Source organism: Fusarium oxysporum, chromosome III (genome assembly GCF_013085055.1).
Source record: "Fusarium oxysporum Fo47 chromosome III, complete sequence".
NCBI lineage: Eukaryota > Fungi > Ascomycota > Sordariomycetes > Hypocreales > Nectriaceae > Fusarium > Fusarium oxysporum.
The window spans coordinates 3,971,242-3,997,701 of NC_072842.1; the positions used below are offsets into that span (position 1 = coordinate 3,971,242).

Sequence of the window (26,460 nt, forward strand, 5' to 3'; positions counted from 1 at the left end):
CGCTCCTCCTTCACAATACAAGGGCGCGCGCGATTCGTGACGCATCCCTCGACTTGTTGGTATCGGAGATTCACCAAGCTGCAGCCAATCGTGCAGGGTCCATCACAGTGCGTGCGAGCCACGTTCTATCACGCGTATGTAGGCAGAGAGATACGACCAGTTGGGTTGAGTTGAGTTGTTGGATATGCTTGTGCTTCAACCCTTCTACCCGAACCAAAGGGGTATGTTCTTGGTCAGGACTCTTTCGGTTCCCGTCCGTGGCCCTTTGCTTTTTGATGGTTGGGTACCTACGTGTCCAACAAGCGAACTATTATCAGTAGATATTGTAGGGTTGGCCTCGCTTGATTCATGCTCTTCGATGTAACATGTAACTTTGAAGCGGTTCCCCGAGATTATGTACCTTGCTATAAATGTATGAGCCATGCCATGAGCTATCAGACCCGGGTGTTCCCTTTCGGGCGGGGCCGGGTGTATCTGGTCAACAAAAGAAGCCAAAGGCACAACAGTTATTCAGCCGTTCTTTCTCTCAGGAACAACATGTCGTCGATATTCGTCGTTGTTCCTGGTTTGAGCATTGGGGGTGCCACCATTCCAGAACCTTTGTGACTGTAAGAGAAGGGCCGGTGACTGAGGGGGAAGGGTTACTTTGATGGGCAATGGATCTGAGAGTGTTGTGTTCTGGAATCCGTCTAGATTGTGGCGAGTGCTTCCCTTGTACTGCGAATGGATGAGTCGGAGAGAATCACGCATCCAATCCCTGTGCGACGCCACAGAAAACCAAGTCCAAAGGTACATGCATATTGTATTTGTGTGGCCTCGTGTGAACAGGTCCGGAAATGCACTGTGTTACTGTGGCTGTAGGTCTCCTCCACTCCCCGGCTCCCTTGGGTTTCTGTTGTCTCACTTCTCCGCTCTCTCACAGCGCCTCCACACTCAAAACTATTAGGTAGAGCCCGCCCAGAGTAGAGAGGGGACCCATTGGATCCTCTCACACAGTTTGGCTGGCTGGGCAGGTAATTTTTTTTTTAGTTAGGCGATCGACCAGTTGAGCTTGGTGCTTGGTGGGCGGCCCAACAAGTTCAAAAAGTGAGAGAGAGGAGACTGGACCGACCGAGGGGAACCTGAGCGACCTCCATACTACTAGTCTACCTTTACCTACCGCCCTCTCTCCTCCGTCTCTCTCACTCCCGTCTCGCTCGCTCTGTTTTTGTAGGTACAAGCCCAGTGCCCAAATTTTTTCAACTTATCGCCCCCCACCAGAATTTAGCAAACGTCAACGGCCGCTGCTTTCTCAACTTCCTTTCATCCCTCTCCTCTCAACCTCACCTCGTCCCCAAAAGACGTTTATCACAAGCGCCTATTCGGATCTCTCAATATCAGACAAAATGGCCGAGCCCATTCGTGGAAAGCGTGCTCAGGACGCCGTGGCTCCGTAAGTTATTTCTTTACCTTGCAATATCAATCTTCTGCCTTGGATTGTTTGTTTCTTTGCTTGCCCGCCGCTTCACGATCCACGATGCTAACTACCCCACCTTCGACCAGTACGCCTCAGAACACACCCGCAACTGCTGCTCCCATCTCTTCCCACGCTCAACAGCCGGGCGTTGCTAGTATCAAGGAGGGTGAGTATCTCTTTTTGGTTTTTCATGGCTTATCATGAACCAATCCCTTCGACATCAATATCATGGTCTAACCCCGATGCAGAGGATCTGGACCGTGCCGCCGCGGCTTCAGTTTTCGCCCAAAACCCCAAGCTTATCCAGATGATTCAGGGTCGCCTCGGCTCCCTCGTGGGCCAATCTTCGGGCTACATCGAGTCCCTGCCCGCTCCCGTCCGCCGACGTGTCGCTGGTCTCAAGGGCATCCAGAAGGATCACTCCAAGCTCGAGGCTGAGTTCCAAGAAGAGGTTCTCCAGCTCGAGAAGAAGTACTTCGCCAAGTTCTCCCCTCTCTACGAGAAGCGTTCCGCCATTATCAACGGAAAGACTGAGCCTACTGAGGAGGAGATCAAGGCCGGTGAGGAGGACGATGAGCCCGAGACTGAGGATGCTGCCAAGTCTGAGCAGAAGTCCGATGTCCCCGACAACGTTTCCGGTATCCCCGAGTTCTGGCTCTCCGCCATGAAGAACCAGATCTCCCTCGCTGAGATGATCACTGACCGTGATGAGGCTGCCCTCAAGCACCTCACCGACATCCGCATGGAGTACCTTGACAAGCCTGGTTTCCGTCTCATCTTCGAGTTTGCCCCCAACGATTTCTTCAAGAACACCACCATTACCAAGACATACTACTACCAGAACGAGAGTGGCTACGGTGGTGACTTCATCTACGACCACGCTGAGGGTGACAAGATTGAGTGGTTGCCTGGCAAGGACTTGACTGTCCGAGTCGAGAGCAAGAAGCAGCGAAACAAGAGTAAGCGATAATTTTGGGGGATGCCCCCTTGGTTCTTTGAACTTGGCGACTAACCCAACTCTAGACACAAAGCAGACCCGAATTGTCAAGAAGACCGTTCCTACCGAGTCATTCTTCAACTTCTTCTCGCCACCCAAGGCTCCCACCGATGACGATGACGAGGATGCCGAGTCCGACATCGAGGAGCGCCTCGAGCTCGACTACCAGCTCGGTGAGGACATCAAGGAGAAGCTCATCCCCCGCGCCATCGACTGGTTCACCGGTGAGGCTCTGGCTTTCGAGGAGATCTCCGACGATGAGCTTGATGGTGCCGATTTCGACGACGATGATGATGAGGACGAGGATGACCTGAGCGAGGAGAACGATGACGAGGAGGAGTCTGACGACGACGTACGTTACCTCGCGGCAAACCCTTTGCTCACTTTTAGAACTAAACTAACTTTTATCTGCAGGATGAGTCTGGCAAGCCTAAGCAGGAGGCTGCTGAGTGCAAACAGAGCTGAGCGGCGCGATAGAGCGCGACGTAACGCATATTCTCACTCATGACATGATTGGCTTTTATCGGTTTTAAGGATTTCATCTAAGTCACCGACCTACTCAGGAAAAAAGGGCGGGCGGTGAACGACGGGAAGAAAAAGGCTACAGAAATGGGAAGCGGTTGAAACAGGTCGGCGATCCAGCCGGTGCCGTTTTTCAGAACAAAAAAGGTAGCATCGTCATTTGATAGGCATCGTTTGCAAGAAAAAAAACCTACGGTTTTTGCGAGCAAACTCTGGGACTGGAAACCACGTTGATAGACAGACACACAGCCAGAGGGCACAAGTCGGCCCCGCGCGATTATTATGTTGCCCTCCTCTTTTTGCAGCCTTTTTCTCTTACTTCGTTTTCAGGGGTTCTCTGTCTTGTGTTTTACTTGTTTTTGCAAACAACGCTGATTTTCGTTCCTGGCATGGATGTAAGGTAGTGACAGGAGGGATGGTTCTTACAGGGAAGGGTGCAAGGGCTTACCAGGTGCATAATATATAGAGAATGATTCTGCCATAATGCAATAAGTTGTATGTTGTTGCAGTAATATATCGACTTTGTCTGTGTACTCTTGATTATTCCTCTTAGTCTCTGCTTTCTGTGTTTACTGTGTTTTGACGTGGTGGCTTCATACTCGTGTCTATCGAAATGCGGTGAGATCGTTATTACCACCACAAAAATGCAAGACATGTTTGGAGCCGACGCCACGACGACAATGTCTCAGTTGTGACCCGGGGGATATGCATGTACGTCACAGGACGGCGAGTCATGTTGTTTACATAGGCTGTGTTGACTATGATATATCCTACACTCATCGTTGGCGTCTCGTAATATTGCTTGTATCCCATAGACTTCCTCAAAGTTTCAGCTGTGTATCTTTCAAAGCACACGGCTTCTTGATCAGTAGAAGACCACCACTGATCTAAGTCTCTAATCGTTATCCAGTCTCTGAAAGATATAAACTGGAATATCATAGAAATAATACTGTACTGTCAACCTATAGGGTAGGGTATGATTGGACAAAGGTGCTTCATCGGATAGCTGACTGACAAACCCTCAACTCAATCGCACCCGGGACCAATTATGATGAAACATATCAGTACGTTAACTGACTTTAAAATACACTGATAGAAGATGAAATGTCAACATGATTGAGTTGACGGATGAAACCAATAAACGGACGTCCGTCTGTCTATCCGCCGCTCAGCTCCGCTGCATCCCGCGCCGACCTGCATATCCTCCGACTACGCCGCACACCGAATAGAATCACCTGCGCCAGCGGGACTGCTAGAAGCGGTAACGCACTGCTGTACCTATCCCTAGCAACCGGGCGCCGGGAGATGCAGAGATTGACGCCATTGCGTGACGGCATGGTGGCATTTCCGGTCTCGGTCAAGGGCCAAAGTGAACAAACAACCGCTGTCACAGCATATTTTTTTTTTAAGTGGTTCTGTCCAGGGCTGAGTGTATTGTTAGCGGCGTGGTAGCCCAAAACGCCGAAGGGTATATTCGGCTTGTACCTCGTTTTCTTTGTTATAAATGGTCCAACGAACTGAGCGAGCTCTTTCGTGGCCGACAGCGGACTAATGTACGTAAAAAGTTTTCCTATGCCAAAGGTGTCACGTCCGCAATGTTCCACTCCCACGTTCATGTAGTGTAAATGCGACTAAGAGCCGCAAGGGTACCCCGAACGAATGCTCTATTTACTTGTAGATGCCCTCTGATTCGGCAGTGATGGCATCAAATGCCCAGGATGAGTCAGTTTGCGGAAGTCGGTAGACGTCTATTTGCCTGAATTCTGGTGCTGCATCCGGCCCGTCGCGACCTGAATTGTCAGCACTGGCTAGACTGGAGTCATCTCATCATAGCTCATAGGTAGATTTCGGTGGCATCATAAAACCAATTGACTCCCCTCACAATCGTCCGAGTTCCTTTCTAGTATTCTAATTTCTCAACACACCATAATCTCATCCTTTCTTAGATAGCGGGCAATACTTTGATACCTCCGCTGTTCACATTCAAACGACCTTAGCTCTCCAATTCCTCCCTCCGAATCTAAACCCCCCGCTGTTTTACGACCCCTCCACCCTTCTCCAACAACACCACACCGACCGCGACCGTCGACACATTTCATCATGACGCCTGCTCCCCAAAACATCGCCAGCAACCTCTCTGCTGCTGCCCAGCGCGGCGAGGTCTCTCCCAGCTGGGATAAGAACGTGGCCACCTCGCCGCTTGCTTCTTTCCAGTCTCCTCCCAGCTGGAGCGCCAACCTCCCTAACCGTGGCGCGCCCAAGAACTTGAAGCCTTTCAACACCAAGGATATCAAGATTCTACTTCTCGAGAACGTCAATGTCACCGGCCAGGAGATCCTGAAGGCCCAGGGCTACCAGGTCGAGGCCCTCAAGACCTCTCTTCCTGAGGACCAGCTCATTGAGAAGATTCGGTGAGTTCGCAAAAATACCCCGCCATCCCTCAACTTTTTTTTTGTGAAGTTGTGCTGTGCCCCTCCATCGACGGCTTCACAAATACCCCTCGTCCATGAGCTCCATACACCCCACCATGAATACTAACAAATGGTGATCACAGTGACGTCCAAGTCATCGGTATTCGCTCCAAGACAAAGCTCACCGAGAAGGTCCTCCGACAGGCCGAGAACCTCCTCGTCATCGGCTGCTTCTGTATCGGTACCAACCAGGTCGACCTTGAGTTCGCCGCCAAGAATGGTATTGCCGTCTTCAACTCCCCCTTCGCCAACTCGCGCAGTGTCGCTGAGCTGGTCATCGCCGAGATCATCGTTCTTGCCCGTCAGCTTGGCGATCGATCCAACGAGATGCACCGAGGCACCTGGAACAAGGTCAGCTCCAAGTGCTGGGAGATTCGAGGCAAGACTCTGGGTATCGTTGGCTACGGTCACATTGGTTCTCAGCTGTCCGTCCTCGCTGAGGCTATGGGTATGAACGTCATCTACTACGATGTTATTACCCTGATGGCTCTGGGAACTGCCAACCAGGTTCCTACACTTGAGAAGCTCTTGGGTGAGGCTGACTTTGTCACCCTCCACGTCCCTGATCTCCCCGAGACACGCAACATGATCTCTACTTCCCAGTTCGAGCAGATGAAGACCGGTGCCTACCTGATCAACGCCAGCCGTGGTAGCGTTGTCGATATTCCCGCTCTCATCAAGGCTAGCCGTGCTGGCAAGGTTGCTGGTGCTGCTCTTGATGTCTTCCCCGCTGAGCCCGCTGCCAACGGTGACTACTTCACCAACGACCTCAACGCCTGGGGCGAGGATCTCCGAAGCTTGAGGAACCTTATCCTGACACCTCACATCGGTGGTAGCACTGAGGAGGCTCAGCGTGCCATTGGTATTGAGGGTAAGTGCACACTTAGAACATCACATTGAACTCATCACTGACACCCACATAGTCAGCGAGGCTCTGGTTCGCTACATCAACCAGGGTATCACTCTGGGCAGTGTCAACATCCCCGAGGTCCAGCTCCGTTCGCTGACTTCCGACGAGCCCGATACCGCTCGTGTAAGTCTATGCCGAAACCCGAATTTGACATGCTCAATATTAACCCAAAATCATAGGTCATCTTCATTCACCGAAACGTTCCTGGTGTGCTCCGAAAGGTCAACGAGATTCTCGGCGACCACAACGTCGACAAGCAGATTTCCGACAGCAGAGGCGACAACGCCTACCTCATGGCCGATATTAGCAGTATCAAATATGAGCAGATCAAGGACATCTACGATAGCCTTGAGGCTCTTAGCGGTAAGTCGAGTCAAGTGAGACAAGCTCAATGCCATAAACTGACAGTTCGCGCACAGCTCGCATCATGACCCGTATCCTGTACTAAGAAAAGAGGCATGGACCACTCGGTGGTTGTGAGGTTCAACCCTTACCCTTGAACTACGATAACTTAGTAAAAAGAAACGCGATGCGACCAACAAACGCACGGGACTTTGAATGCATAGAGAAGGGGGAAATAAAGGGGGCGGCCCGTTCGTTTTGATCCGGTCATTGATTCCCGGACGCGGTTGACGCATTGATGCATTGGCTAAGGTCAATGAAGGCATGAGCAATTCAAAACCCCATGTCGCGACTGGATGATCGTGGCTGGAGGAGGTTTTGCTATGGATGATGCAAAAAGAGTCGGAATCGCCAGATACGGGTACGTACTCCATTCTTGAGCGTGGATCAAATCAAAAGGGGGCTGGTTTTTGCGGCTGGTGCTTGATTAAGTTAAGGTAAAAGCTCGCAACCGACTGGTTGGGCTAGTCGGTGGCACACTGTATGGAGTAATATGGCATGGATGAATTCAACGAACAGAAACATTTGAGCTTCAACGCAACTTAGAATACCAAAATAGGACCAATCCGGTGCGAATCGAGAGGGGATCCCGAAGGACCATCACTTTGTTGACCTTTATGTACCTCTGTAGACTAACTTCAGTTCCGCATGCATAGAGTTCGTCAACTGTTGGCGTAAGCTGCAGAGTCGTTTGACGTCAAACTATGGCTTGTCGATAATCAAATGTTGGGGATATGAGGTGCATTTGCATAGCCGTGCGGTTGCCGAGAAGTTCGGACCTGAAGAAGATAATGTACCTCGGAATTCGAGGTTGAATCTGTGATACTCTCGGCGAACAGGCTCCTCCGAGCTGCCTGGCTATTACGATTGTACCTTGCTGATCCTTCAAAAATGTCCTTGATGGACTCAGTTCCTAGTCTTGGGGTTATGGTGGGGATATATTAATCGGTTACTAGGGTTCAAGAGTTCCCCAGTATTTTTTGGAATTGGCATCTCCTTTTTGGAGGATCGGGCCTTGTTCATCAATGTGACCGGCGGGTTTCATCTTTGGGCTTGTTGATTGACTATTGAAGTCTGAGAGAATTGGTTCATGATGATTGGTATATCAACTCTGGCGAACCATGGCATTGCGATCTTTGTCTTTCAGAACACCAAGTCAAACTTCAAATATTCTAGGAGTACATACGAATTGTGTCCAGTAACTACACAGTCCCTATACGCACAGCTTTTGTGATCGTTACTGCAAATACAGTCGGTGAAGTTGTATCAAGACAGTGCGATTTCGATCTCGGAGCGTTTGATCGTCAAATGTCAACTAAGGGGCCTGCGGCGTAACATTTTTTGAGCATTAGCTCCAACAAACCCCAATAATTCCTATGTATCTGTCCTCAGTGACAGTCACAGTCTCACCACGGGCTGATGTTCATGTCCAATTCCGTGACATGGTAAAGCATGACAGACACAGTGTCGACTCAATTCCAAGAGCTATCTCTAAGAAAATGCATGCATTTGTCCTTCGCTTGTTTCTCACCCCAGATCCAAGGAAGACAAGACAAGGTCGAAGACGCGGACGGGTCGGCCCCTCATTGGCTCGCGGGAGTGTCCAGGCAGAGAGAGCCCCTAATTCTTCTGAAGACAGGAGCTTCCAGGAACTGAAAGGCTGGGTGGGCGTCGTAGAGTTGTAGGTATTTAAATCGATCGTGATTGGTATCTCGATGCTAGTGATGCACTGTAGAAATACCAATGGCTGAGCCCCTAGGTACTGCATTCCTCTAACGGCGAATGCCCCGCCCCCCTGTTCCTCGACCTCCAACGTGCCCCGTGCGGCTGCAGTGTCCATCCGGCCCTTTCAATCAGGAGCAAAACGCGTGCTGGCATCACCGACCGCATCCATACCTTTTGACCTATTCTTCAAGGTCTTTCCTTTTGCCTTGCCTTTGCCTTGTGCGGATTCTTTAATCTTGTTCGACCTCTTTTTTGTCGACGAGTTCTTTGTGTCCTTGTGTGGGAAGTGAGAAAAAGAGTGTACAAAGCTCGTTTCTCCCGCCCTTTTCAGGTTCAGGGTCCTTTTCTACCACCCACCTTCACCCACCGTACTTTGGATTACGGGGCACCGGTGTACCCAAAAGTTGGACGATTTGCGCAAAGCATCCAACAACCGTTCGACCGCACACTTTAAACGATTCAAGATCGCATAACGCCTCCTTGCATTTGTCATCAGCGGCGTTTTGACGACCACAATCTTTCCCCGGCAGGCCCCGTTGCTTCATCTACGAACAGCTGCTGGCGAATGTCTGCCTCCTACCGCCATTCAGCCCCTTAGCACAATAATCGCCGATACCGCTTCGACATAGTCGCATTCACCTCCTGTTCCTTCACATACCGGCCTTGCGCCCGGTCATATCGCCATCATGGCATCGGCCTACGAGGTTGGCACAAGAGCCTGGCAGCCAGACACTGCTGAAGGTTGGGTTGCTTCAGAGCTCATCAACAAGACCGTTGATGGGTCCAAAGTCAAACTGACCTTCCAGCTTGAGAATGGCGACGTGAGTTTTCTCTCTAACTGCGTTCAATGATGCTATTGGCGCTCACTGTTTGGGATCACGAAACTGACAGGATGTTTCTCATCTAGACCAAAGATATCGAGGTCACTGCGGAGGCCCTACAGAGCGGTAACGATCCGTCTCTCCCTCCTTTGATGAACCCGACAATGCTCGAAGCAAGCGACGATCTTACAAATTTGTCCCATCTTAACGAACCTGCTGGTATGTCCAAACACAAGATTACTTTCCATGGTCTTTGGACAATGGTGCTGATACCTTGTAGTTCTACAGGCGATTCGATTACGATACTTGCAAAAGGAGATCTACACCTACAGTGGTATCGTCCTCATTGCCACCAACCCCTTCGCACGAGTCGATTCGCTCTACGTTCCGGGCATGGTACAGGTTTATGCTGGAAGACAGCGAGCGACACAAGCTCCCCACTTGTTCGCTATTGCTGAGGAAGCCTTCATGTAAGCCCGCATCTTCACATGCCTTCCCCACTCCATACTGACCTGTGGTTCAGGGACATGGTTCGCGACAAGAAGAACCAGACAGTAGTTGTCTCTGGAGAGTCTGGTGCTGGTAAGACTGTCAGCGCCAAGTATATCATGCGATACTTCGCTACCAGAGAATCGCCCGACAACCCCGGTGGACGCTCCAAACGAGGAGCCGAGTCCATGAGCGAGACGGAAGAGCAGATCCTTGCGACTAACCCTATCATGGAAGCGTTCGGTAACGCCAAGACGACTCGAAACGATAACTCGTCGCGATTCGGAAAGTACATTGAGATTATGTTTGACGAGCACACAAATATTATCGGTGCCAAGATCAGGACATACCTTCTTGAGCGTTCTCGATTGGTTTTCCAGCCCCTCAAGGAGCGAAACTACCACATTTTCTACCAGCTCGTCGCTGGTGCGTCAGACCAACAGCGCGAGGAGCTTAACCTGCTACCTATCGAGGAGTTCGAGTACCTGAACCAAGGAAACTGCCCAACAATTGATGGCGTGGACGACAAGGCCGAGTTCGAGGCTACCAAGAAGTCCCTGTCGACAATTGGTGTCACAGATGCCCAGCAAGCTGACATCTTCAAGCTGTTGGCTGGTCTTCTGCATCTCGGAAATGTGAAGATCACTGCATCGCGCAACGACAGTGTTTTGGCACCCAACGAACCTTCATTGGAGCGTGCTTGTGCCATTCTCGGTGTCAAGGCCGAGGAGTTCGCCCGATGGATTGTCAAGAAGCAGCTCGTTACCCGTGGCGAGAAGATCACCTCCAACCTCAGCCAAGCGCAAGCCATTGTTGTTCGAGATTCCGTTGCCAAGTTCATCTACTCAAGCTTGTTCGACTGGCTTGTGGATATCATCAACCATAGTCTGGCTGCCGAGGAAGTGCTGAATAGAGTTGTCTCATTTATTGGTGTTTTGGATATTTATGGTTTCGAGCATTTCGCCAAGAACTCTTTCGAACAGTTCTGTATTAACTATGCCAACGAAAAGCTCCAGCAGGAATTCAACCAGCACGTCTTCAAGCTGGAGCAGGAGGAGTACCTTAGGGAAGAGATCGACTGGACCTTCATCGACTTCTCCGACAACCAGCCTTGTATCGACCTGATTGAGGGTCGCATGGGTATTCTGTCTCTGCTTGATGAAGAGTCTCGTCTCCCCATGGGTTCTGATGAGCAGTTCGTTACTAAGCTTCATCACAACTTTACTCCCGACAAGCACAAGTTCTACAAGAAGCCTCGGTTCGGCAAGTCTGCTTTCACCGTTTGCCATTATGCCATCGACGTCACCTACGAATCTGAGGGCTTCATTGAGAAGAACCGAGATACCGTCCCTGACGAGCACATGGCTGTCCTGCGTGCAACAAGCAACGAGTTCTTGAAGACTGTTCTTGATGCCGCCTCAGCTGTACGAGAAAAGGATGCCGCCTCATCTAGCTCCAGCTCCGTTAAGCCCGCCGCTGGTAGGAAGATCGGTGTGGCTGTCAACAGGAAGCCCACTTTGGGAGGTATTTTCCGATCTTCGCTTATCGAGCTTATGAGCACCATCAACAATACTGATGTCCACTACATCCGATGTATCAAGCCTAATGAAGCCAAAGAGGCATGGAAGTTCGAGGGACCCATGGTTCTTAGCCAGCTTCGTGCTTGTGGTGTCCTCGAGACGGTTCGCATTAGTTGTGCTGGTTACCCTACTCGTTGGACATATGAAGAATTTGCCCTTCGTTACTACATGCTTGTGAAGTCTGATCAGTGGACTTCGGAGATCCGCGAGATGGCCGATGCTATCCTTAAGAAGGCTCTCGGAACAAGTAGCAGCAAGGGTATGGACAAGTATCAGCTTGGTCTCACCAAGATTTTCTTCCGAGCTGGTATGCTTGCTTTCCTGGAGAACCTCCGCACAACTCGACTCAACGACTGTGCTATCATGATCCAGAAGAACTTGAGAGCCAAATACTACCGACGACGCTACCTTGAGGCCCGTGAGGCCATCGTTATGACACAGGCTGCTATCAGGTCATGGAAGGCCAGGAAACAGGTCCAGGAGCTTCGCACTATCAGGGCTGCTACTACCATTCAGCGAGTCTGGAAGGGATCTAAGCAACGCAAGGCCTATCAACAAATCAGGAAAGACATGGTTCTCTTTGAGTCTGCTGCCAAGGGATATCTTCGACGAAAGAACATTATGGAGGAACGTCTCGGCAATGCTGCTCTCAAGATCCAGCGTTCTTGGAGATCGAGAAGACAATTGCGAGCCTGGAGACAATACCGCAACAAGGTTGTCCTCATCCAGAGCTTGTGGCGCGGAAGAAGTGCTCGAAAGGACTATAAGAAGATTCGTGAGGAGGCTCGTGACTTGAAGCAGATTTCTTACAAGCTTGAAAACAAGGTCGTCGAGTTGACACAGTCTTTGGGCTCAATGAAGGAGAAGAACAAGGGTCTGGCTTCGCAAGTGGAGAATTACGAAGGACAGATCAAGTCTTGGAAGAAGCGACACAACGACCTCGAGGCCCGAACCAAGGAGCTTCAGACAGAAGCCAACCAAGCAGGTATTGCGGTCGCCCGCCTACAAGCTATGGAAGACGAGATGAAGAAGCTCCAGATTGCCTTTGACGAGTCAACCGCCAACATCAAGAGGATGCAAGAGGAGGAGAGAGAACTCAGGGAATCTCTGCGAGCCACAAATTCAGAGCTGGAGACAGCCAGAAGGTCAAGCACACAACACGAGAAGGACAACATGAGTCTCAGACAGGAGCTGGAGTCTCTGCGGGATGCCCTCGAGCTGGCTCGAAGGAATGCCCCCCTCAACGGAGAGCTTGCCAACGGTACCACCCCTGCAGCTTCGGCGCCTTCAGGTCTCATCAACCTCGTCTCGTCCAAAAAGCCTAAGCGTCGGAGTGCCGGTGCGGAACCGCGGGAGCTTGATCGCTTTAGCGGTACTTATAACCCTCGGCCGGTTTCCATGGCTGTTACTGGCACGGCGCATCGTCAGAACCTTTCTGGCTCGACCTTCCTACCTGGCGTTGATAATATCGAGATGGAACTTGAGACGCTTCTCGCCGACGAGGATGGCCTCAATGAGGAGGTAACAATGGGATTGATCCGAAACCTCAAGATCCCCTCACCCAGCAGCACTCCTCCTCCTTCGGACAAGGAGGTGCTCTTCCCTTCATATCTCATCAACTTGGTTACATCAGAGATGTGGAACAACGGCTTTGTGAAGGAGTCTGAACGTTTCTTGGCCAACGTGATGCAGTCCATCCAACAGGAGGTGATGCAGCACGATGGCGACGAGGCCGTCAACCCCGGTGCCTTCTGGCTATCCAACGTCCACGAGATGTTGTCGTTTGTATTCCTCGCCGAGGACTGGTATGAGGCTCAGAAGTCGGACAATTATGAGTACGATCGTCTTCTCGAGATCGTCAAGCATGATCTTGAGAGCTTGGAGTTTAACATCTACCACACTTGGATGAAGGTGTTGAAGAAGAAGTTGCATAAGATGATTATTCCCGCCATCATCGAGTCCCAGTCTCTCCCTGGTTTTGTTACCAACGAAAGCAGTCGATTCTTGGGCAAGCTCCTGCAATCGAACTCAACCCCCGCTTACAGCATGGACAACCTGCTCAGCTTGTTGAACAGCGTCTTCCGTGCCATGAAGGCTTACTACTTAGAGGACTCCATCATTACACAGACCATCACTGAGCTTCTGAGATTGGTGGGTGTGACAGCGTTCAATGACCTGCTCATGCGACGAAACTTCCTCTCATGGAAGCGTGGTCTCCAGATCAACTACAACATCACCCGTATCGAGGAGTGGTGCAAGAGCCACGATATGCCCGAGGGTACGCTCCAGCTGGAGCATCTGATGGTAAAGTTGAACCTACTCACTACGTCAAGGACAAGGCTAACAACTGTACAGCAAGCAACCAAGCTTCTTCAACTCAAGAAGGCCACCCTGAATGACATAGAAATCATTCAGGACATCTGCTGGATGTAAGTACTGATGCCCATCTGGCCTAACGCGCATACTAATGACTGTAGGCTATCACCAAACCAGATCCAGAAGCTGCTCAACCAATACTTGGTTGCCGATTACGAGCAGCCTATCAATGGCGAGATCATGAAAGCTGTTGCCTCGCGCGTGACGGAGAAGAGCGATGTTCTTCTCCTACAAGCCGTCGATATGGACGACAGTGGTCCTTATGAGATTGCTGAGCCTCGAGTCATCACAGCACTCGAGACTTATACTCCTTCTTGTAAGTAACACGAACCCTTTGGCACAAACATTCCAAAGCTAACATATTTCAGGGCTCCAAACTCCTCGTCTCAAGAGGCTAGCCGAGATCGTGTCGGCACAAGCCATTGCGCAGCAAGAGAAGTTCGACTATACTGATGGCGAAGATTACGAAGACGGGCAGCCACAACATCATGAGCTCGCCGGCGTTGATGAGGTGGAAGTAGAGCAGTAGGGGATAATGATTAGGCATTTCGAACGCACATAAGGGATAGAAGCCGCATTTTCAGGGTGTTTGATGTCGAATTTTCTAATGGCGGCGTGTAACTGAAAACAGATCTGAGGGTATTCTCCTTGTATCTGGACGGCATCATGTATACTGAGCGAGAACATATTTCACCTCTCCGCAAGCCGGTGAGGATATTTATACTCGACTCTATTTTGTAAGATGAGATACGGCTGTATTGGAGAGTCCGAGAGATGAGAGTACGAAGCGATATCGTGGTTATTTATTCACTACTCATGTGCCATTGATGATAATCTGTGATGGTAGATTGTTGAAGTGGTGATGCAACTATCGAATCTATCGCCTCTTTAGTTGCATGGAATTTCTCTGCATAGCAGCATTTTGAAGGTTACCCAAACTGAAGAGCCCACCAATCTCTGCAACCATATCCAGACGACAAAGCAGCCAAAATGACCACACGAAAACTGCCTAATATCATTATTACGGGCACGCCCGGTGTCGGAAAGACGACTCACTGTGAGGCTCTCGCGGAGCGAACTGGATTGCGCCATCTCTCAGTGAACCAAGTTGTGAAGGACAAGGAGTGCCATGAGGGCTGGAGCGATGAGTTTCATAGCTTTATTGTGGATGAGGACAAGGTGAGAGGCTATTATATCATTCAGAACTGAGATTTGGGATGAAACCAAGTTCTGGAGGGTATGCTGAGAATTTGTGCTGATATTATTACAGTTGCTAGATGCTATTGAGGACGATGTCAAGGCTGGTGGATGCATTATTGACTGGCACGCCTGTGATCTCTTCCCCAAGAGCTGGATAGATCTGGTTGTTGTGCTTCGAGTTGACTCGTCAACACACTACGATCGTCTTATCACAAGGTATGTTGCTCATTACACAGCTCTTGTCATTTCGTTCTGGCTTTGAGCAGAGAACCATACATTTACTGACTCTGTATTACAGAAACTACCCCGAGTCCAAGCTCCAAGAAAACATCGACTCTGAGATCATGGAAGTTCTCCTCCAAGAAGCCCATGAGGCTTTCGACGAGGAGATTGTTATTGAGTTGACTAGCAACACATCTGATGAGATGGACACAAACGTTGATCGCATAGTAGCTTGGCTTGATCAGTGGAAGAAGGACAACAGCGAGGAATGACCAAACTTCACAGACAACCAAAAGGGACGGATATTTGCTACAGGGGGTTACTACAAAAGTCTTTGGCTGGGATATTTTGAAGCGTGGACTCGGTTGGTGAAAATAGATTTTTAGATGCAAGCCTAGGGCAGGCTATGAATTGACATGAATCGTTCTACTGGTGGTTCCGTGCCGAATAAGTGCATATTTTCATGTACAAACAATCACAGTCATAGTGGGGAGCCTATTGTTCAGCTCGATTGTCTCCAGCTGCTATCTCTCCTTCAAAGTCATATCCAGTCGGTGAAATTTCTACTTTGCTTTGTTTCCAAGCTCTAGACTTTTACAAATTTCAAGGACGTCAAAATGGCTGCGCACAAAGTCAACTTCATCACCGGCAACGCCAACAAGTTGCGCGAGGTCAAGGCCATTCTTGAGCCTGAAATCGAGGTTCTGAGTAAATCTATCGATCTCGAGGAGGTTCAGGGCACACTTGAGGAGGTTACAGAGTCAAAGTGCCGTAGAGCTGCTGATCTGGTATGTAACTATCTCATCTATTCTACAAACGCTGTAAAGAAAATGAATGTGCTTAACAATAAAATATAGGTGAAAGGCCCCGTCCTGGTTGAAGATACAGCTCTGTGCTATAACGCTCTGAGCGGTCTTCCTGGAGCGTACATGTAAGAGTTGATGCCAGAACGCTGAGAAATACGAATGCTGATGGCTGTAAAGCAAGTGGTTTATGACTTCGATCGGTCATCAGGGCTTGAACAACCTGTTGGCTGCTTACACTGATAAGTCCGCTGAGGCTGTCTGCACTTTTGGGTACTGTGCTGGACCTGGCGAGAAGGTCATTCTCTTCCAAGGCCGATGCCCAGTAAGAAACTCTCGAGTTCTTTCACCGTGACTGTGCTGATATATGATACAGGGCAAGATTGTGCCTCCCCGAGGACCTCCCGATTTCGGTATGTGTTGAGAAGAGAATACATAGAATACATGCTGACATGTGAAAAGGATGGGATGCCGTCTTTGAGCACGAGGGCCAAACGTATGTAAAGTTTGAACCCAAATGATGATCTCTGCTAACTCTCATAGTTTTGCTGAGATGGACAAGGCGGAAAAGAACAAGATCTCCCACCGTGGTCGAGCTCTGGCCAAACTTCAAGCTTGGTTCAAAGACCAGCAGTAGATTGTAGAGGATTACGGTACAGCAGCGTACTTGGTGAGGCTAGAGTCTTATAAGTATAAAGGTTAGATGCAGTCAAGGACGGGATTACTTACTAGAGCACCTCATATTGGTTGTACTTGCGAAAGTAGTGAGAGCCACGACGATATGGCTGCAAGAAACTATCGATTGAAGAGGGCTTCTGACGAACTGTTCTGCCGATGAGGTTTCGGATCTTTGTAGAATCACGAAAACTAGGGTCGAATACCAATAGATTCGCCTGCCCGTCCATTTGCCTCTCGAAGCCGACGATTGTCAAAGAGTGTCCTGTCTACATTTAGTGCCTGGTAAGCATGCTGGCGGTTTGAGATGTTCTTACCTGGGTGTTGTAGGTAGATTGGTGGCAGTTCCGTATGATGAATTCGATCTTCGACGCTTGTGATACCTCCATGAAAATATCCTTCGATAGCTTCAAAGAGACGTTGTTTCGACTTGCCGCGTTCCTGATCCTTAAATGCTTGAACGGAGCAACTGTTACTGTTAGCCGCCTGTTGACTTTCTCATAATGGGTAAACTCACGGTATCTCCAAGCTGAGAAACACAGCCTGTGCCTGGTTCCTGTCAGTCACCTGACTTCATACAAGTAGAGAGGATTATGTACCTCTGGTGTGCCAATGTATTTTCTCGTCCCCTTTACGCCCCCGGTTTCCGCCCTTCCCTGGGCATTGATACCCATGTCCCAGGCATTCTCAATGAGATCTTGGATCTGGAAGATGGAGGGAAATGTGCGTCCAAAGTGATTCGAGCCTTCTCTCTGGGCTGAGATGATGTTTGAAGTGAGCATCTGGATGTTTCGATAACCACAGAAACCGCCTGCAACTGTTAGACACCTCAGATTACACAGCATTTGTAGACTTGCCTTCTCGTCTCAATTTGGAAACATGTTGTACCGCAGGGTGACACAGGTAGGCATACTGTGTTGAAGGACTTTGTTCCAAAAGCTGACTTAGAACAGGCAGAACACCTGAAGTCGTTAGCTACTGCTGGGGAACGTTACTAGATGGGACTCACCATCGTTGACAACCTGTCCTTCATCTTTCAGAAGGTCTACAAGCCAAGGGGGCATCTTTCTCTCATGCGCAAACCTGCCAAGATCAGATTTCTACTGTCGTGTTAGTCACCACATAGTCAGTATCAAGAATAATGTAATATCTCACCCCCAGACGAACGTTGGATTTAGCTCGTTCGCCATTCTTATCGCGACTTGAAGAGCCTCTGCTGGTAGTCTTGGTGATACCAGCATCCTCTCTCTTGGTCTTGTGCCGTGTCCTACTACTGCTACTGCTACTCTCCTTCCCATGAGAGCTACGCCCAGAAAAGAGGTCCTTCCACGCCTGGATAGCGCTGACTTTCTTGTGCTTCCGCTCTCTCTCTCTAGTCGACGGCTCCGGCTTCCGAGCCACAGTGGGAGTCTGTTCCGGCTCTGGCTCGGGGGTGGCGTCCTGCGCCTCGAGCTCGTGAAGCTCAAGATGATAAGCTAGCTCGTCCAGCTGAAGGATCTCACCGCAACCTTCTGGACATGAAATGGGATCTCCGGAGGTGGTGAGTGGTGAGCCGTCAGCGTCTGGGTGCTGCTGCTCTATGTGCTAGTCAAGGGGATCAAAGTCTCAGTCTCAGCTAAACTCAACGCAAGCGGTAAGAAAGATCGGTGAGAGACACACTAGAATGAGTTCATATTCGCCTTGGCCCGGCTTGAAGCCGCAGAAGGGGCAAGGATCTGAGTTGGACATGGTGGTTGATTATTTCATGAATTAAGACGAGGGATGAGAAGGTTGAGTTTAGGAGCGAAGAGAGAGTGTCTAAAATGCAAGACAGAGAGGAAGTTCTATATGTCTATGAGTTATCAAGTGCAGCAATTGTTTTGGCGTTGTCTTTTTGGCTGTGACAAAGAGTGATTAAGGTCAAGAACAAAGAAAGAGTTCGGCGCGGTGTGAGTGAGTGATTCAGTCTGAGCCCGTGAGTGAGGCTGTGATGGTGGTACACGTACCACGTCCCTCCTTCTCTCCAGGGTCTCACAGCGTATTCAAAGTCAAATCACGGGAAGGGCACAGCCTGAGAAATGCTACCATCAACTAAAGCTTGAACAACACCAACCACTATATTTAAGTACTATTATTTACGGATACTTGAAAATGTAAAAACAGCAAACACATACAGCAATGCCAAGTCAGTCACAACCACATGGCGCAACGTCGGTACCACAACAAAGACCGCGGATCTCTTGATAGCGTCCGGATGATACCCTATTGCATTGTATAGCGGGACCATCCGGATAGAGTCAAGTTCCCGTCTAAACTGGATCTCGCAGTACAGTACAAGAGGCAGTACAAGAACAGACCGCTCATAGAGGGAGGGACTAAAGAACTAGCCAAACTAACAAGGCATCACGAATTGTTGGGAACCAATTATCAACGACACCGAGAACCTGGTGCCTTGGATTTGTTCTAGAAACTCGCTCCAAACAAGGTACGTATCGGTAGTTGCAGCTCTCTACATCCTTGCAAGTGTCATTCAATCTCCTCTATCAGTCAGTCATTCAAGCGGTCATGAATCAGGACATTCACCAAGTCAGTCAGTCAGAGTCAGATAGTGCAGTACAGCAGAAATTTTCTAATAGTAAGTAAGCAACCAATCCCAAAAACCTCCTGACCTGACCCGGCCTGACCTGGACCCCTCCATTGATTTGAACCATGTACTCTAGTTGTTAAGGCAGGCAAAACAAGAAAGAAAATAACACACCAAAGTTTGGTAGAAATCGACATGGTACGACTTGATACCCTTTCTGATAGACAGCAACGGAGAATTTAACCAAAAGAGGGCACCCTATTCAAGGCCCTTGTTGTCTCAGCCCCGAATCATCTTGTGACCCCTGTGACTGTCACCCGTCGTAGGACGGCCTGGTCTGGCCTGGTCAGAACTTGTGGACCGCCCCGCGGCCTGAGAAGACTGGATCGTCATCATCATGATCGTGATTGTCTGGCAAAATGATATGCCTCTTTGAACAGCATTCACAATTGTCTTTTACATGAGAATGCAATTGCTCTTGGCCGGAGCCTCGCCTGGGTTCTGCGACTTCTCAATCTGTCCGATCAAGAGCTCGAAAGCCTTGCCCACGTTCTCGTTGTATCGCGCGCTCGCCTCGGTCCAGCCGCATTGTATCTTCTCCGAGAGCTTCTGTCCGTCTTCGGGTGTGACCTGTCGTTGCTCGGGGCGCAAGTCGCTCTTGTTGCCGACGATGCAGATGGGGACCGACTCGGTGCCCTGGTATTTTCTGGTCAGCTCACGAGTTGCTTGTCTGGTCGGGTTCTGAGAGTACTTACGAGGTGGTTGAGAATCTTCTCGCGGATGACCTGCACCATCTCAAAGGACGGCAGTGATGATACTGAGTAGACAAGCATGTAGCCATGGATGCCGATAAAGTGCTTCGAGTTGAGAATGCTGTACTCATCCTGACCCGCTGTGTCGACGATTTCGGTTGAGTAATCCTGGCCCTTGTACTTAATCATCTTGCTGAAGGTATTCTCAATCGTGGGATAGTAGCTGTCGACGAAGTGGCCATCGACGAACCGTACCGCTAGAGACGACTTGCCTGTGATCCATCGTCAGCAAACGTAATTGAGCCTTCGGAATTAAATCGCCATCTGTTGAACAACTGATCAAGAGACTGAGAAATACTGACCGACTGAGCGGCTGCCGACAATAGCGACCTTTCTTTGCTTGGGAGAAGGCATCGTGCAACAATGCTGAGTGGCAATGAATCAAAAGTGAAACAGCGTCTGGACTGCGTATTCTCGTTGTTAAACCTCAAGTTGAGTATTCACGCTCGAAAGGAGTAAAAATTGGGCGTACAGAAACTGAGACCAACAGCGGGAAAAATAGATGAAGAAGAAAAAAAGAGAGAAAAAAGAGTCTCGTTGATGACGATGGTGAATGTATGATGTGTAACTTTAGTGGTAGGTATGGTACCTCAGCTGGTATAAGGTAAAAGGGCCTGGAACTTTAGGTGCACGTACTCATGTCAGTCAAATTAAATCAAATCAAATCAGATGCTACAGGTCTTGAATGCAGTAAAAAGGAGCCCATCTTTTTCAAACTAAGGTCATTCCTGATGGGCAGGAACTGTAACTCTACTGCAAGCCCCCCACCGGATCTTCTCTGCTCAGTGGGTGCTCTCCTCCAACAGGAACGGGAGCCCCTCCCCCTCCCTTTGCATCATACAGATAAAGATACGTAACTGTGCTGCCTCTCCCCTGTAAGTGACGCGTGAACTTGCATGGTTAGTCTTCTTCACTTGATGCATAACCCAACAAGTATGCACTAAATCACACCGGGAATAAATTTCAACAAGAGCCTCAGATCATGCATGTGGTCGCAGAATTATGAGAGAGTTTCAGTATCAGCAAATATATGATTGTTCAAGTGACCTGGTATCGATACTTCTCATCTATACACTCTCTCGCTAGCAAATATGCCAGAAGTGGCTGTAATCCATCCGTCATGCAAAGTAAAAAGGGAGAGTCATACTCAGAACATTGTCCCAAAAACGCTCCCTAGCTCAAGTCATGCCCATGCGTATATAATCAACTATTGTCGTCGCAGTCGTTGTAATTCGTTGACGAGCCCTTCCAGCTCCGTCACCTTGTTGTCCACTGATCTGTACATTCCGATGAACTCCTTGATCGATCCAATAAGACCTGGAAGTCCCTCGCTTCCCGCTTGCTCCTTAAGTCGTTGCCGGGCTGCGTCTTCCAGAGACAAGTAACCCAGCAAGACGGAAAGGTAGCCAAATGCCACGCTCAGCTTCGATTTCTCTACAGAGTCGGCCTATAACATGATTGTTAGTTTCAGATCTGTCGACATTGACGAGCAACCTTACCTCTAGCATCAAGGCCTGGTTCTGTAAGTATACTGTCACCAGACCATCCAGTTGCGCCCCGGTGATGTTCTCACGTGCGGGAGCGCAGTGTTCTAGTATGTTGATCGTCATACCGAGAACTAGAAGAAGCCCATCATAAGTCTCCTCCTTCAGACGTCGGTTGCTCATAGCGTCCAAGGCCGATTTGAAGCCAGAGAGAATGCATTTCGATAGACTCGACAACAGGAGCGCATCACTGAAGGCAGCCGCACCGTGTGTCGTGTTGGACATGTTGATTGAGAGCTTGAGAATAGCTACTTCGATGTTTCCAAGCTTGTCTGGCCATTGCTGGAGGCTGTTCTCGAGAATACGCGCCACCTGGTGCGATTGCTGCGCAATCCATGTGACTTCATTCGCATCGTTCATCGCCAGTCCTGACTGAGACTCCAGTATTGATATGACAAGAGCAGTCGCTGCGTCGGTTCTGGGGTTTGTACTCGTACAATGGGATAGGACGGTCTCAAGATCGCTCTCCACGTCCTTGACAACTACCGATGAGTGCATCGCATCGATGCGTTGACACACAACGTTCAGCAGCTGAAGTGCGAGAGTTTGAGGTGAGAGCTTCTCAGGGCGACGACCATGCCAGATATTCATCTTCTTGAGCGTAGTCTTGACCTCACTCAGAGAGGCTCTCGTCGTCTTGGCGAGCCTCAGTCTCCCCGAAGCGAGTTCATCAATGTCTTCGGGCATCCGTAAAAGGACAGAGAGCATTTGTCCCAGTCCATCATCAACAAGCTGTTGCAAGAGGTGGGCTGCAGGGCTGAAATGGAGAAACGTGACGAGAACGGCTGACAAGGCGAATCCGCAAATAATATCCTGTTCTTGACCGATGTTTGCCGCGACTTTATCGCGAGTCGCGTGATCCCGAAATTGACTGATGAATTCCTTGTTCTGTAGCTTCTGGGAAAGCTCTAGGAGCGCCCCTCTCCTCAATGAAGATGGAGAGCTTCCAGGGGTTCCTATCCGAGCAAGCAGGTCCTCCATTTCATCGGCAAAGCGATTGTTGGCTCCGGCTCTTCGGAGTTCGTGCACGCTCTTGATAGCAGGTCGAGCACCTCCGTCTCCGTCAATATTGTCATCGTCGTCCATGGCAAATGGGTCGGCATTGGCGGGTTCTGGCGGCGTAGCGAGAAGCGCATCCAGCTCTTCTTCCACCGTCATGAGCTTTTCCTGGCTGGGCTCACTGAGTTTCGAGGAAGACTCGGTCAGGATGGATCGAGATTGGCCGTACGTGTACTTGACTCTTCGGCTTTTGAGCGCGACCGTGGTGCGGTTTCTAGGTCGTATCGTAGAGTCTTGAGAATGATTCTGGGAGTTGTTTTGTGATTGTTGAGAAGGGGTCGCGCCTCCACTGTCTGTACCGCTGTTCGGGGGCAATTGCTGCTTGGGCTTCTCTTCTTCAGAAGCCGAGTCTTCCGACTCTGAACTTTCTGCCCGCTGAGCCGCCAACCTATCAATCAATCGCGGTTGTCGTTTCTTCGGTCTCGGAGATTCGTCATCGCGGTCCTTAGCCGTTGATTGCGCAGCACTTGAGCTGGGTTTTGAGGTTGGGATATCGGATTTGCTTCGGGGGAGGAGTCTAGATCGAACGTTCGACCTTTTTGGACTCTTCTTTGAAACTGGTAGTTGTGGAGGAGGGGCGCTGGCTTTGTTCTCATTTTCAGAGGCTCCAGCTACAGGTCGCTTTGGCAGTGTAGTCGTAGACTTCAACTGTTTTGGAGCAGTAGGTTTTGTTTCGTCTTCAATTGGTTCGGAAGGCGCAGCTTCTAGGCGCTTTCTTTTTCTCGTGTCTGTCGCATCGCGTGGTTTTGGTTTCTGATCATCTCGGGCTTTCGCGCGAGCGGATTCATCGGGTCGCTTCTCAACAACGTGTTTTGGCGTTGGTTCGGATGTTGATCTCGGTAGCGACGGTTTTGATGGCTTCGCGACAGGTGCGGCAGAGTCAGGGCGGCTGCTCGGTGCAGTGAACGATTCGGTGGGTTTGAATGGCATCGCGTCGCGCATGAAGCGCTTGCGCACAGGTTTGCCATACGTCACCACCTTGCGCGGGACTGACGCTGTCGAGCTGTTTCGTGACGCCATAGTGTGCTCAAGTTCTATGAGCAGAACGCGACGGTTGGAGTGGTGGGTTTATATCATATAATGAAGTCTGTGGAAGTTGAAGGGATAAGATATGATGACGATACAGACGGTTGTGGAGGTAAGTCGCACCCGTTAGTGGCAAGTTGGTTTAACACGCTGGTAAATCAAGGGAGAAGGCATGCGGCGCGTTGCTACGGGTTCAGTTGCAAAAAGAAGGATGATAAGAGGAAATCTGATTCAAGGAGGCGAGCGTAATAGATGAATAATAGAATTGAAGATCTTTCACATTGAATCACAGTCAGGGCAGGTTGATCAATGAAACGTTGAAAGGCTACGGCAGCAGTGCCGTGTTTAGCATAAAAGCTTGGGTCACATTTCGGCTGTCAATAGAGAGAGCTAAAAACAGAAACACGTTCAATAGAATAATATTAGTAACAAAGAACAATTAAATAAATTAATTGCATAGAGTGCTGTTTTGTTAAATGACTTCCAATGCGCCACTTCCATTGTTCTCATCCCATCTCCGTTCTCTATACCACTCGATATCCATTCTCATCTCCACTGTTTATTATCATGAATCCACGCCCACGCCCATGCCACTGCCATGCAGTGCGGTCTCCTCCGATTTTGTGAGTATCGTAGGGTAAGGGTCCAGGCGCCGCCGGCCGATGTGCATCCCCGTTTTAAGCATATGCGAAACCAATACGATTGAGCATAGCAAGCGGGCAATGCAATGCAATGCAGGGCTACCGACTTGTCTTATCCTCGAGAGCTCTAGTTGATGCTGAGCTCTTCTCTCCGCCTTTCAATTCATTCAATCCTATACTGAACCTTTCTTATTTTGTTCTTCAACCTCTTTCTAGGCTATACCTACGACTGTACTCCGCTCGCCCACTTGGAAATATCTGAACTTTACTTCAACCCCGCCATCACCGCTGACTGCTTACACCACCTCGAACACTAACAACAGCTAACATGGCGGACAAGACTCAAGATACTCACACGACACCCGTCGGTCCCTCATACCGCACTCACCAGCAGAAGCCCAGTGCCACCGTCTCTGTCGACGTCAAGCTAGACAATGTCCATGTTCTGTCGCAGACCCCTCAGCTCATTGCCCTACTGTCGTATGTCCACTTCCCTAATTGGGCGTCCCAAGCCTCGGAGCTGAGAATCGTCCAGGAAAATTCGTAGCAAGGAGACCGAGAGAGCAGATTTCATCTTTTACTCCAACCGAATCATTCGATTGCTAGTTGAGGAGGGTCTCAACCACTTGCCTGTCATTGAGCACACTGTCACTACACCCATTGGCCGAAATTACAATGGTCTCATGTTCCAGGGCAAGATCTGCGGAGTGTCCATCATGAGAGCTGGTGAGGCTATGGAACAGGGTCTCCGTGACTGCTGCCGCTCTGTTCGTATTGGAAAGATCTTGATCCAGCGTGATGAGGAGACGGCCCAGCCCAAGCTGTTCTACGATAAGCTGCCCGAGGATATTGCTGACCGATGGGTGCTTCTTCTGGATCCCATGTTTGCTACTGGTACGACGATATCCCATTTCACATGTCATTCATGTCGCAATCCGTCTAACGCAGATATACAGGTGGCTCTGCTACCATGGCGGTTCAAGTTCTCAAGGCCAGGGGCGTTCCCGAAGAACACATCCTCTTCCTCAACTTGATTGCAAGCCCCGAGGGTGTCAAGAACTTCTCTGCCAAGTTCCCCCGCTTGAGGGTCGTGACGGCTTTCATCGATGAGGTTTGTCACACCGCCTGCACACACTGTCGCAACGTATTGGCTAACCAGGCATTTCTAGGGTCTCGACGAGAAGAAGTATGGAAGCTCAACCCGAATGACACATGATGTGCTGACCAACCAACAGTTATATCGTTCCTGGCCTGGGAGACTTTGGAGACAGATTTTACACCATCTGAGGAAGGAATCAGCGCAAAGGTTATATATCCCGAGTCGGAGGCGCATAGAAAGGGGTCGTCGAGTCATGGGTGTAACAAGTCTTGGTATTGATACAAGGCGCATAAAAGAAACGATTAATAGTCATCCTCTCCGTAGTGCTCGTCGTCGTCTTCATCGACCGCCGTTCGGTTACCTCGTCCAGCTCCTGCTCGAGATGTGCCAGTGTAGCCAGGCTCCGCGTTGTCCTCCTTGGCGACGGCATCTACAAGTTGTTAGAGATTGTCGATAGAGTCGTAGAAGGGATATTGTAGACTGACCTGCTGCGTCAACCCATTCACCGTAAACGTCAACCGCCGCAGACAGATCTGTCGCAAAGTTAGCACCCGATGCGCCGGAGGCAAAGGAGAGTCCGTGGAAGCCGTACAGTTGACCGCGCATTGGAACTTTTGTCCGCAGACACGGCAGTCGAGTTGTCCGACACCAGCCTTCTTGTCGAGCTTGACCGAAACCGAGTTTTCGTGGTTACAGAAGAGGCATGCGAAAGTGGTAGGAAGGGGATCTTTCTGGATTAGTGTGAGCGCAAAAGCCCCAGGGCCCCCTAAGACAGAGAATACGAAAATGAAATGACAAGGGCTCGGCTTGGAAGACGGACCTTCTTGGGCCCCATGGGCTTGCTTGAGGACTTGCGCTTGCCCATGATGTCTGTAAGTTCCGCGATTCGTGCGCGACCGGAACGAGAAGAAACGCGAAACGGGGAAAAAAGATGATAGTGAATTTGCTGATGTCAAGCTTTGGGGCTCGGACTAGGACTAGGCAGCCCAGGGCAGTCCCAGGAAACAAGGCGCCAGCCAGGGATGTTTCGTTTGGTTCGTTATCTTATCAGCAGAGAAACTCTGTTT

At 49.9% G+C, this 26,460-nt stretch overlaps 10 protein-coding genes across 10 annotated transcripts; 6 read left to right on the forward strand and 4 right to left on the reverse strand.

Annotated features, from left to right (window-relative positions):
- Positions 1 to 1,385: 1,385 nt before the first annotated feature.
- Positions 1,386 to 2,918, forward strand: FOBCDRAFT_199104 (uncharacterized protein; the record flags this gene model as incomplete). Its single annotated transcript, XM_059608938.1, has 5 exons — positions 1,386 to 1,432; positions 1,543 to 1,622; positions 1,705 to 2,415; positions 2,480 to 2,805; positions 2,868 to 2,918. The coding sequence occupies 5 exons, from the start codon at positions 1,386 to 1,388 to the stop codon at positions 2,916 to 2,918; spliced, it is 1,215 nt and encodes a 404-aa protein (XP_059464504.1).
- Positions 2,919 to 5,075: 2,157 nt separating this feature from the next.
- FOBCDRAFT_131060 (uncharacterized protein) lies at positions 5,076 to 6,787 on the forward strand (the record flags this gene model as incomplete). The annotated part of the gene is made up of 4 exons (XM_059607878.1): positions 5,076 to 5,386; positions 5,530 to 6,317; positions 6,370 to 6,479; positions 6,536 to 6,787. 4 exons carry the CDS (start codon positions 5,076 to 5,078, stop codon positions 6,785 to 6,787), a joined length of 1,461 nt encoding a protein of 486 aa, XP_059464505.1.
- Positions 6,788 to 9,053: 2,266 nt separating this feature from the next.
- On the forward strand, positions 9,054 to 14,571 carry FOBCDRAFT_290680 (P-loop containing nucleoside triphosphate hydrolase protein). Its single transcript, XM_031177405.3, has 7 exons — positions 9,054 to 9,304; positions 9,391 to 9,523; positions 9,585 to 9,774; positions 9,828 to 13,677; positions 13,729 to 13,802; positions 13,851 to 14,065; positions 14,118 to 14,571. Exons 1-7 carry the CDS (start codon positions 9,170 to 9,172, stop codon positions 14,276 to 14,278), a joined length of 4,758 nt encoding a protein of 1,585 aa, XP_031048538.1. The 5' UTR covers positions 9,054 to 9,169; the 3' UTR covers positions 14,279 to 14,571.
- A 125-nt stretch (positions 14,572 to 14,696) lies between these two features.
- Positions 14,697 to 15,600, forward strand: FOBCDRAFT_219161 (AAA domain-containing protein). The gene is made up of 3 exons (XM_031177406.3): positions 14,697 to 14,928; positions 15,020 to 15,165; positions 15,248 to 15,600. The coding sequence occupies exons 1-3, from the start codon at positions 14,740 to 14,742 to the stop codon at positions 15,441 to 15,443; spliced, it is 531 nt and encodes a 176-aa protein (XP_031048539.2). The 5' UTR covers positions 14,697 to 14,739; the 3' UTR covers positions 15,444 to 15,600.
- Positions 15,601 to 15,788: 188 nt separating this feature from the next.
- On the forward strand, positions 15,789 to 16,611 carry FOBCDRAFT_238161 (inosine triphosphate pyrophosphatase-like protein; the record flags this gene model as incomplete). The annotated part of the gene is made up of 6 exons (XM_031177408.2): positions 15,789 to 15,959; positions 16,029 to 16,102; positions 16,155 to 16,299; positions 16,351 to 16,387; positions 16,437 to 16,470; positions 16,518 to 16,611. 6 exons carry the CDS (start codon positions 15,789 to 15,791, stop codon positions 16,609 to 16,611), a joined length of 555 nt encoding a protein of 184 aa, XP_031048541.2.
- On the reverse strand, positions 16,352 to 18,730 carry FOBCDRAFT_219171 (peptidase family C78-domain-containing protein). The gene is made up of 8 exons (XM_059609524.1): positions 18,309 to 18,730; positions 17,805 to 18,233; positions 17,659 to 17,749; positions 17,507 to 17,611; positions 17,249 to 17,460; positions 17,167 to 17,198; positions 16,967 to 17,118; positions 16,352 to 16,914 (listed from the first exon to the last, which is right to left on the reverse strand). Exons 1-8 carry the CDS (start codon positions 18,375 to 18,377, stop codon positions 16,703 to 16,705), a joined length of 1,302 nt encoding a protein of 433 aa, XP_059464506.1. The 5' UTR covers positions 18,378 to 18,730; the 3' UTR covers positions 16,352 to 16,702.
- A 938-nt stretch (positions 18,731 to 19,668) lies between these two features.
- FOBCDRAFT_271515 (P-loop containing nucleoside triphosphate hydrolase protein) lies at positions 19,669 to 20,378 on the reverse strand (the record flags this gene model as incomplete). The annotated part of the gene is made up of 3 exons (XM_031177415.2): positions 19,669 to 19,908; positions 19,968 to 20,236; positions 20,327 to 20,378. The coding sequence occupies 3 exons, from the start codon at positions 20,376 to 20,378 to the stop codon at positions 19,669 to 19,671; spliced, it is 561 nt and encodes a 186-aa protein (XP_031048548.1).
- Positions 20,379 to 21,035: 657 nt separating this feature from the next.
- On the reverse strand, positions 21,036 to 24,040 carry FOBCDRAFT_219173 (uncharacterized protein). Its single transcript, XM_031177418.3, has 2 exons — positions 21,524 to 24,040; positions 21,036 to 21,471 (listed from the first exon to the last, which is right to left on the reverse strand). Exons 1-2 carry the CDS (start codon positions 23,645 to 23,647, stop codon positions 21,232 to 21,234), a joined length of 2,364 nt encoding a protein of 787 aa, XP_031048551.2. The 5' UTR covers positions 23,648 to 24,040; the 3' UTR covers positions 21,036 to 21,231.
- A 582-nt stretch (positions 24,041 to 24,622) lies between these two features.
- Positions 24,623 to 25,581, forward strand: FOBCDRAFT_271517 (uracil phosphoribosyltransferase-domain-containing protein; the record flags this gene model as incomplete). The annotated part of the gene is made up of 5 exons (XM_059611460.1): positions 24,623 to 24,774; positions 24,830 to 25,188; positions 25,251 to 25,405; positions 25,464 to 25,480; positions 25,530 to 25,581. The coding sequence occupies 5 exons, from the start codon at positions 24,623 to 24,625 to the stop codon at positions 25,579 to 25,581; spliced, it is 735 nt and encodes a 244-aa protein (XP_059464507.1).
- A 114-nt stretch (positions 25,582 to 25,695) lies between these two features.
- FOBCDRAFT_271518 (transcription elongation factor Elf1 like-domain-containing protein) lies at positions 25,696 to 26,258 on the reverse strand (the record flags this gene model as incomplete). The annotated part of the gene is made up of 4 exons (XM_031177422.2): positions 25,696 to 25,823; positions 25,879 to 25,926; positions 25,986 to 26,124; positions 26,214 to 26,258. 4 exons carry the CDS (start codon positions 26,256 to 26,258, stop codon positions 25,696 to 25,698), a joined length of 360 nt encoding a protein of 119 aa, XP_031048555.1.
- Between the last annotated feature and the right edge of the window lie 202 nt (positions 26,259 to 26,460).

What these genes read in the sequence shown, in the direction of transcription:
- FOBCDRAFT_219171 (XM_059609524.1), bottom strand. Translation starts at nt 18,377, where the DNA reads ATGTCCAACTCAGATCCTTGCCCCTTCTGCGGCTTCAAGCCGGGCCAA. An exon ending in GCGAATATGAACTCATTCTA is followed by an intron (nt 18,234 to 18,308) that starts GTGTGTCTCTCA and finishes CCCCTTGACTAG; the next exon opens with CACATAGAGCAGCAGCACCC. An exon ending in TTTCTCAGCTTGGAGATACC is followed by an intron (nt 17,119 to 17,166) that starts GTGAGTTTACCC and finishes TAACAGTAACAG; the next exon opens with TTGCTCCGTTCAAGCATTTA.
- FOBCDRAFT_290680 (XM_031177405.3), top strand. Translation starts at nt 9,170, where the DNA reads ATGGCATCGGCCTACGAGGTTGGCACAAGAGCCTGGCAGCCAGACACT. An exon ending in CCATCTTAACGAACCTGCTG is followed by an intron (nt 9,524 to 9,584) that starts GTATGTCCAAAC and finishes GATACCTTGTAG; the next exon opens with TTCTACAGGCGATTCGATTA. An exon ending in TCCAGCTGGAGCATCTGATG is followed by an intron (nt 13,678 to 13,728) that starts GTAAAGTTGAAC and finishes ACAACTGTACAG; the next exon opens with CAAGCAACCAAGCTTCTTCA.
- FOBCDRAFT_219173 (XM_031177418.3), bottom strand. Translation starts at nt 23,647, where the DNA reads ATGGCGTCACGAAACAGCTCGACAGCGTCAGTCCCGCGCAAGGTGGTG. An exon ending in ACCAGGCCTTGATGCTAGAG is followed by an intron (nt 21,472 to 21,523) that starts GTAAGGTTGCTC and finishes ATCATGTTATAG; the next exon opens with GCCGACTCTGTAGAGAAATC.
- FOBCDRAFT_219161 (XM_031177406.3), top strand. Translation starts at nt 14,740, where the DNA reads ATGACCACACGAAAACTGCCTAATATCATTATTACGGGCACGCCCGGT. An exon ending in TTATTGTGGATGAGGACAAG is followed by an intron (nt 14,929 to 15,019) that starts GTGAGAGGCTAT and finishes ATATTATTACAG; the next exon opens with TTGCTAGATGCTATTGAGGA. An exon ending in TACGATCGTCTTATCACAAG is followed by an intron (nt 15,166 to 15,247) that starts GTATGTTGCTCA and finishes TCTGTATTACAG; the next exon opens with AAACTACCCCGAGTCCAAGC.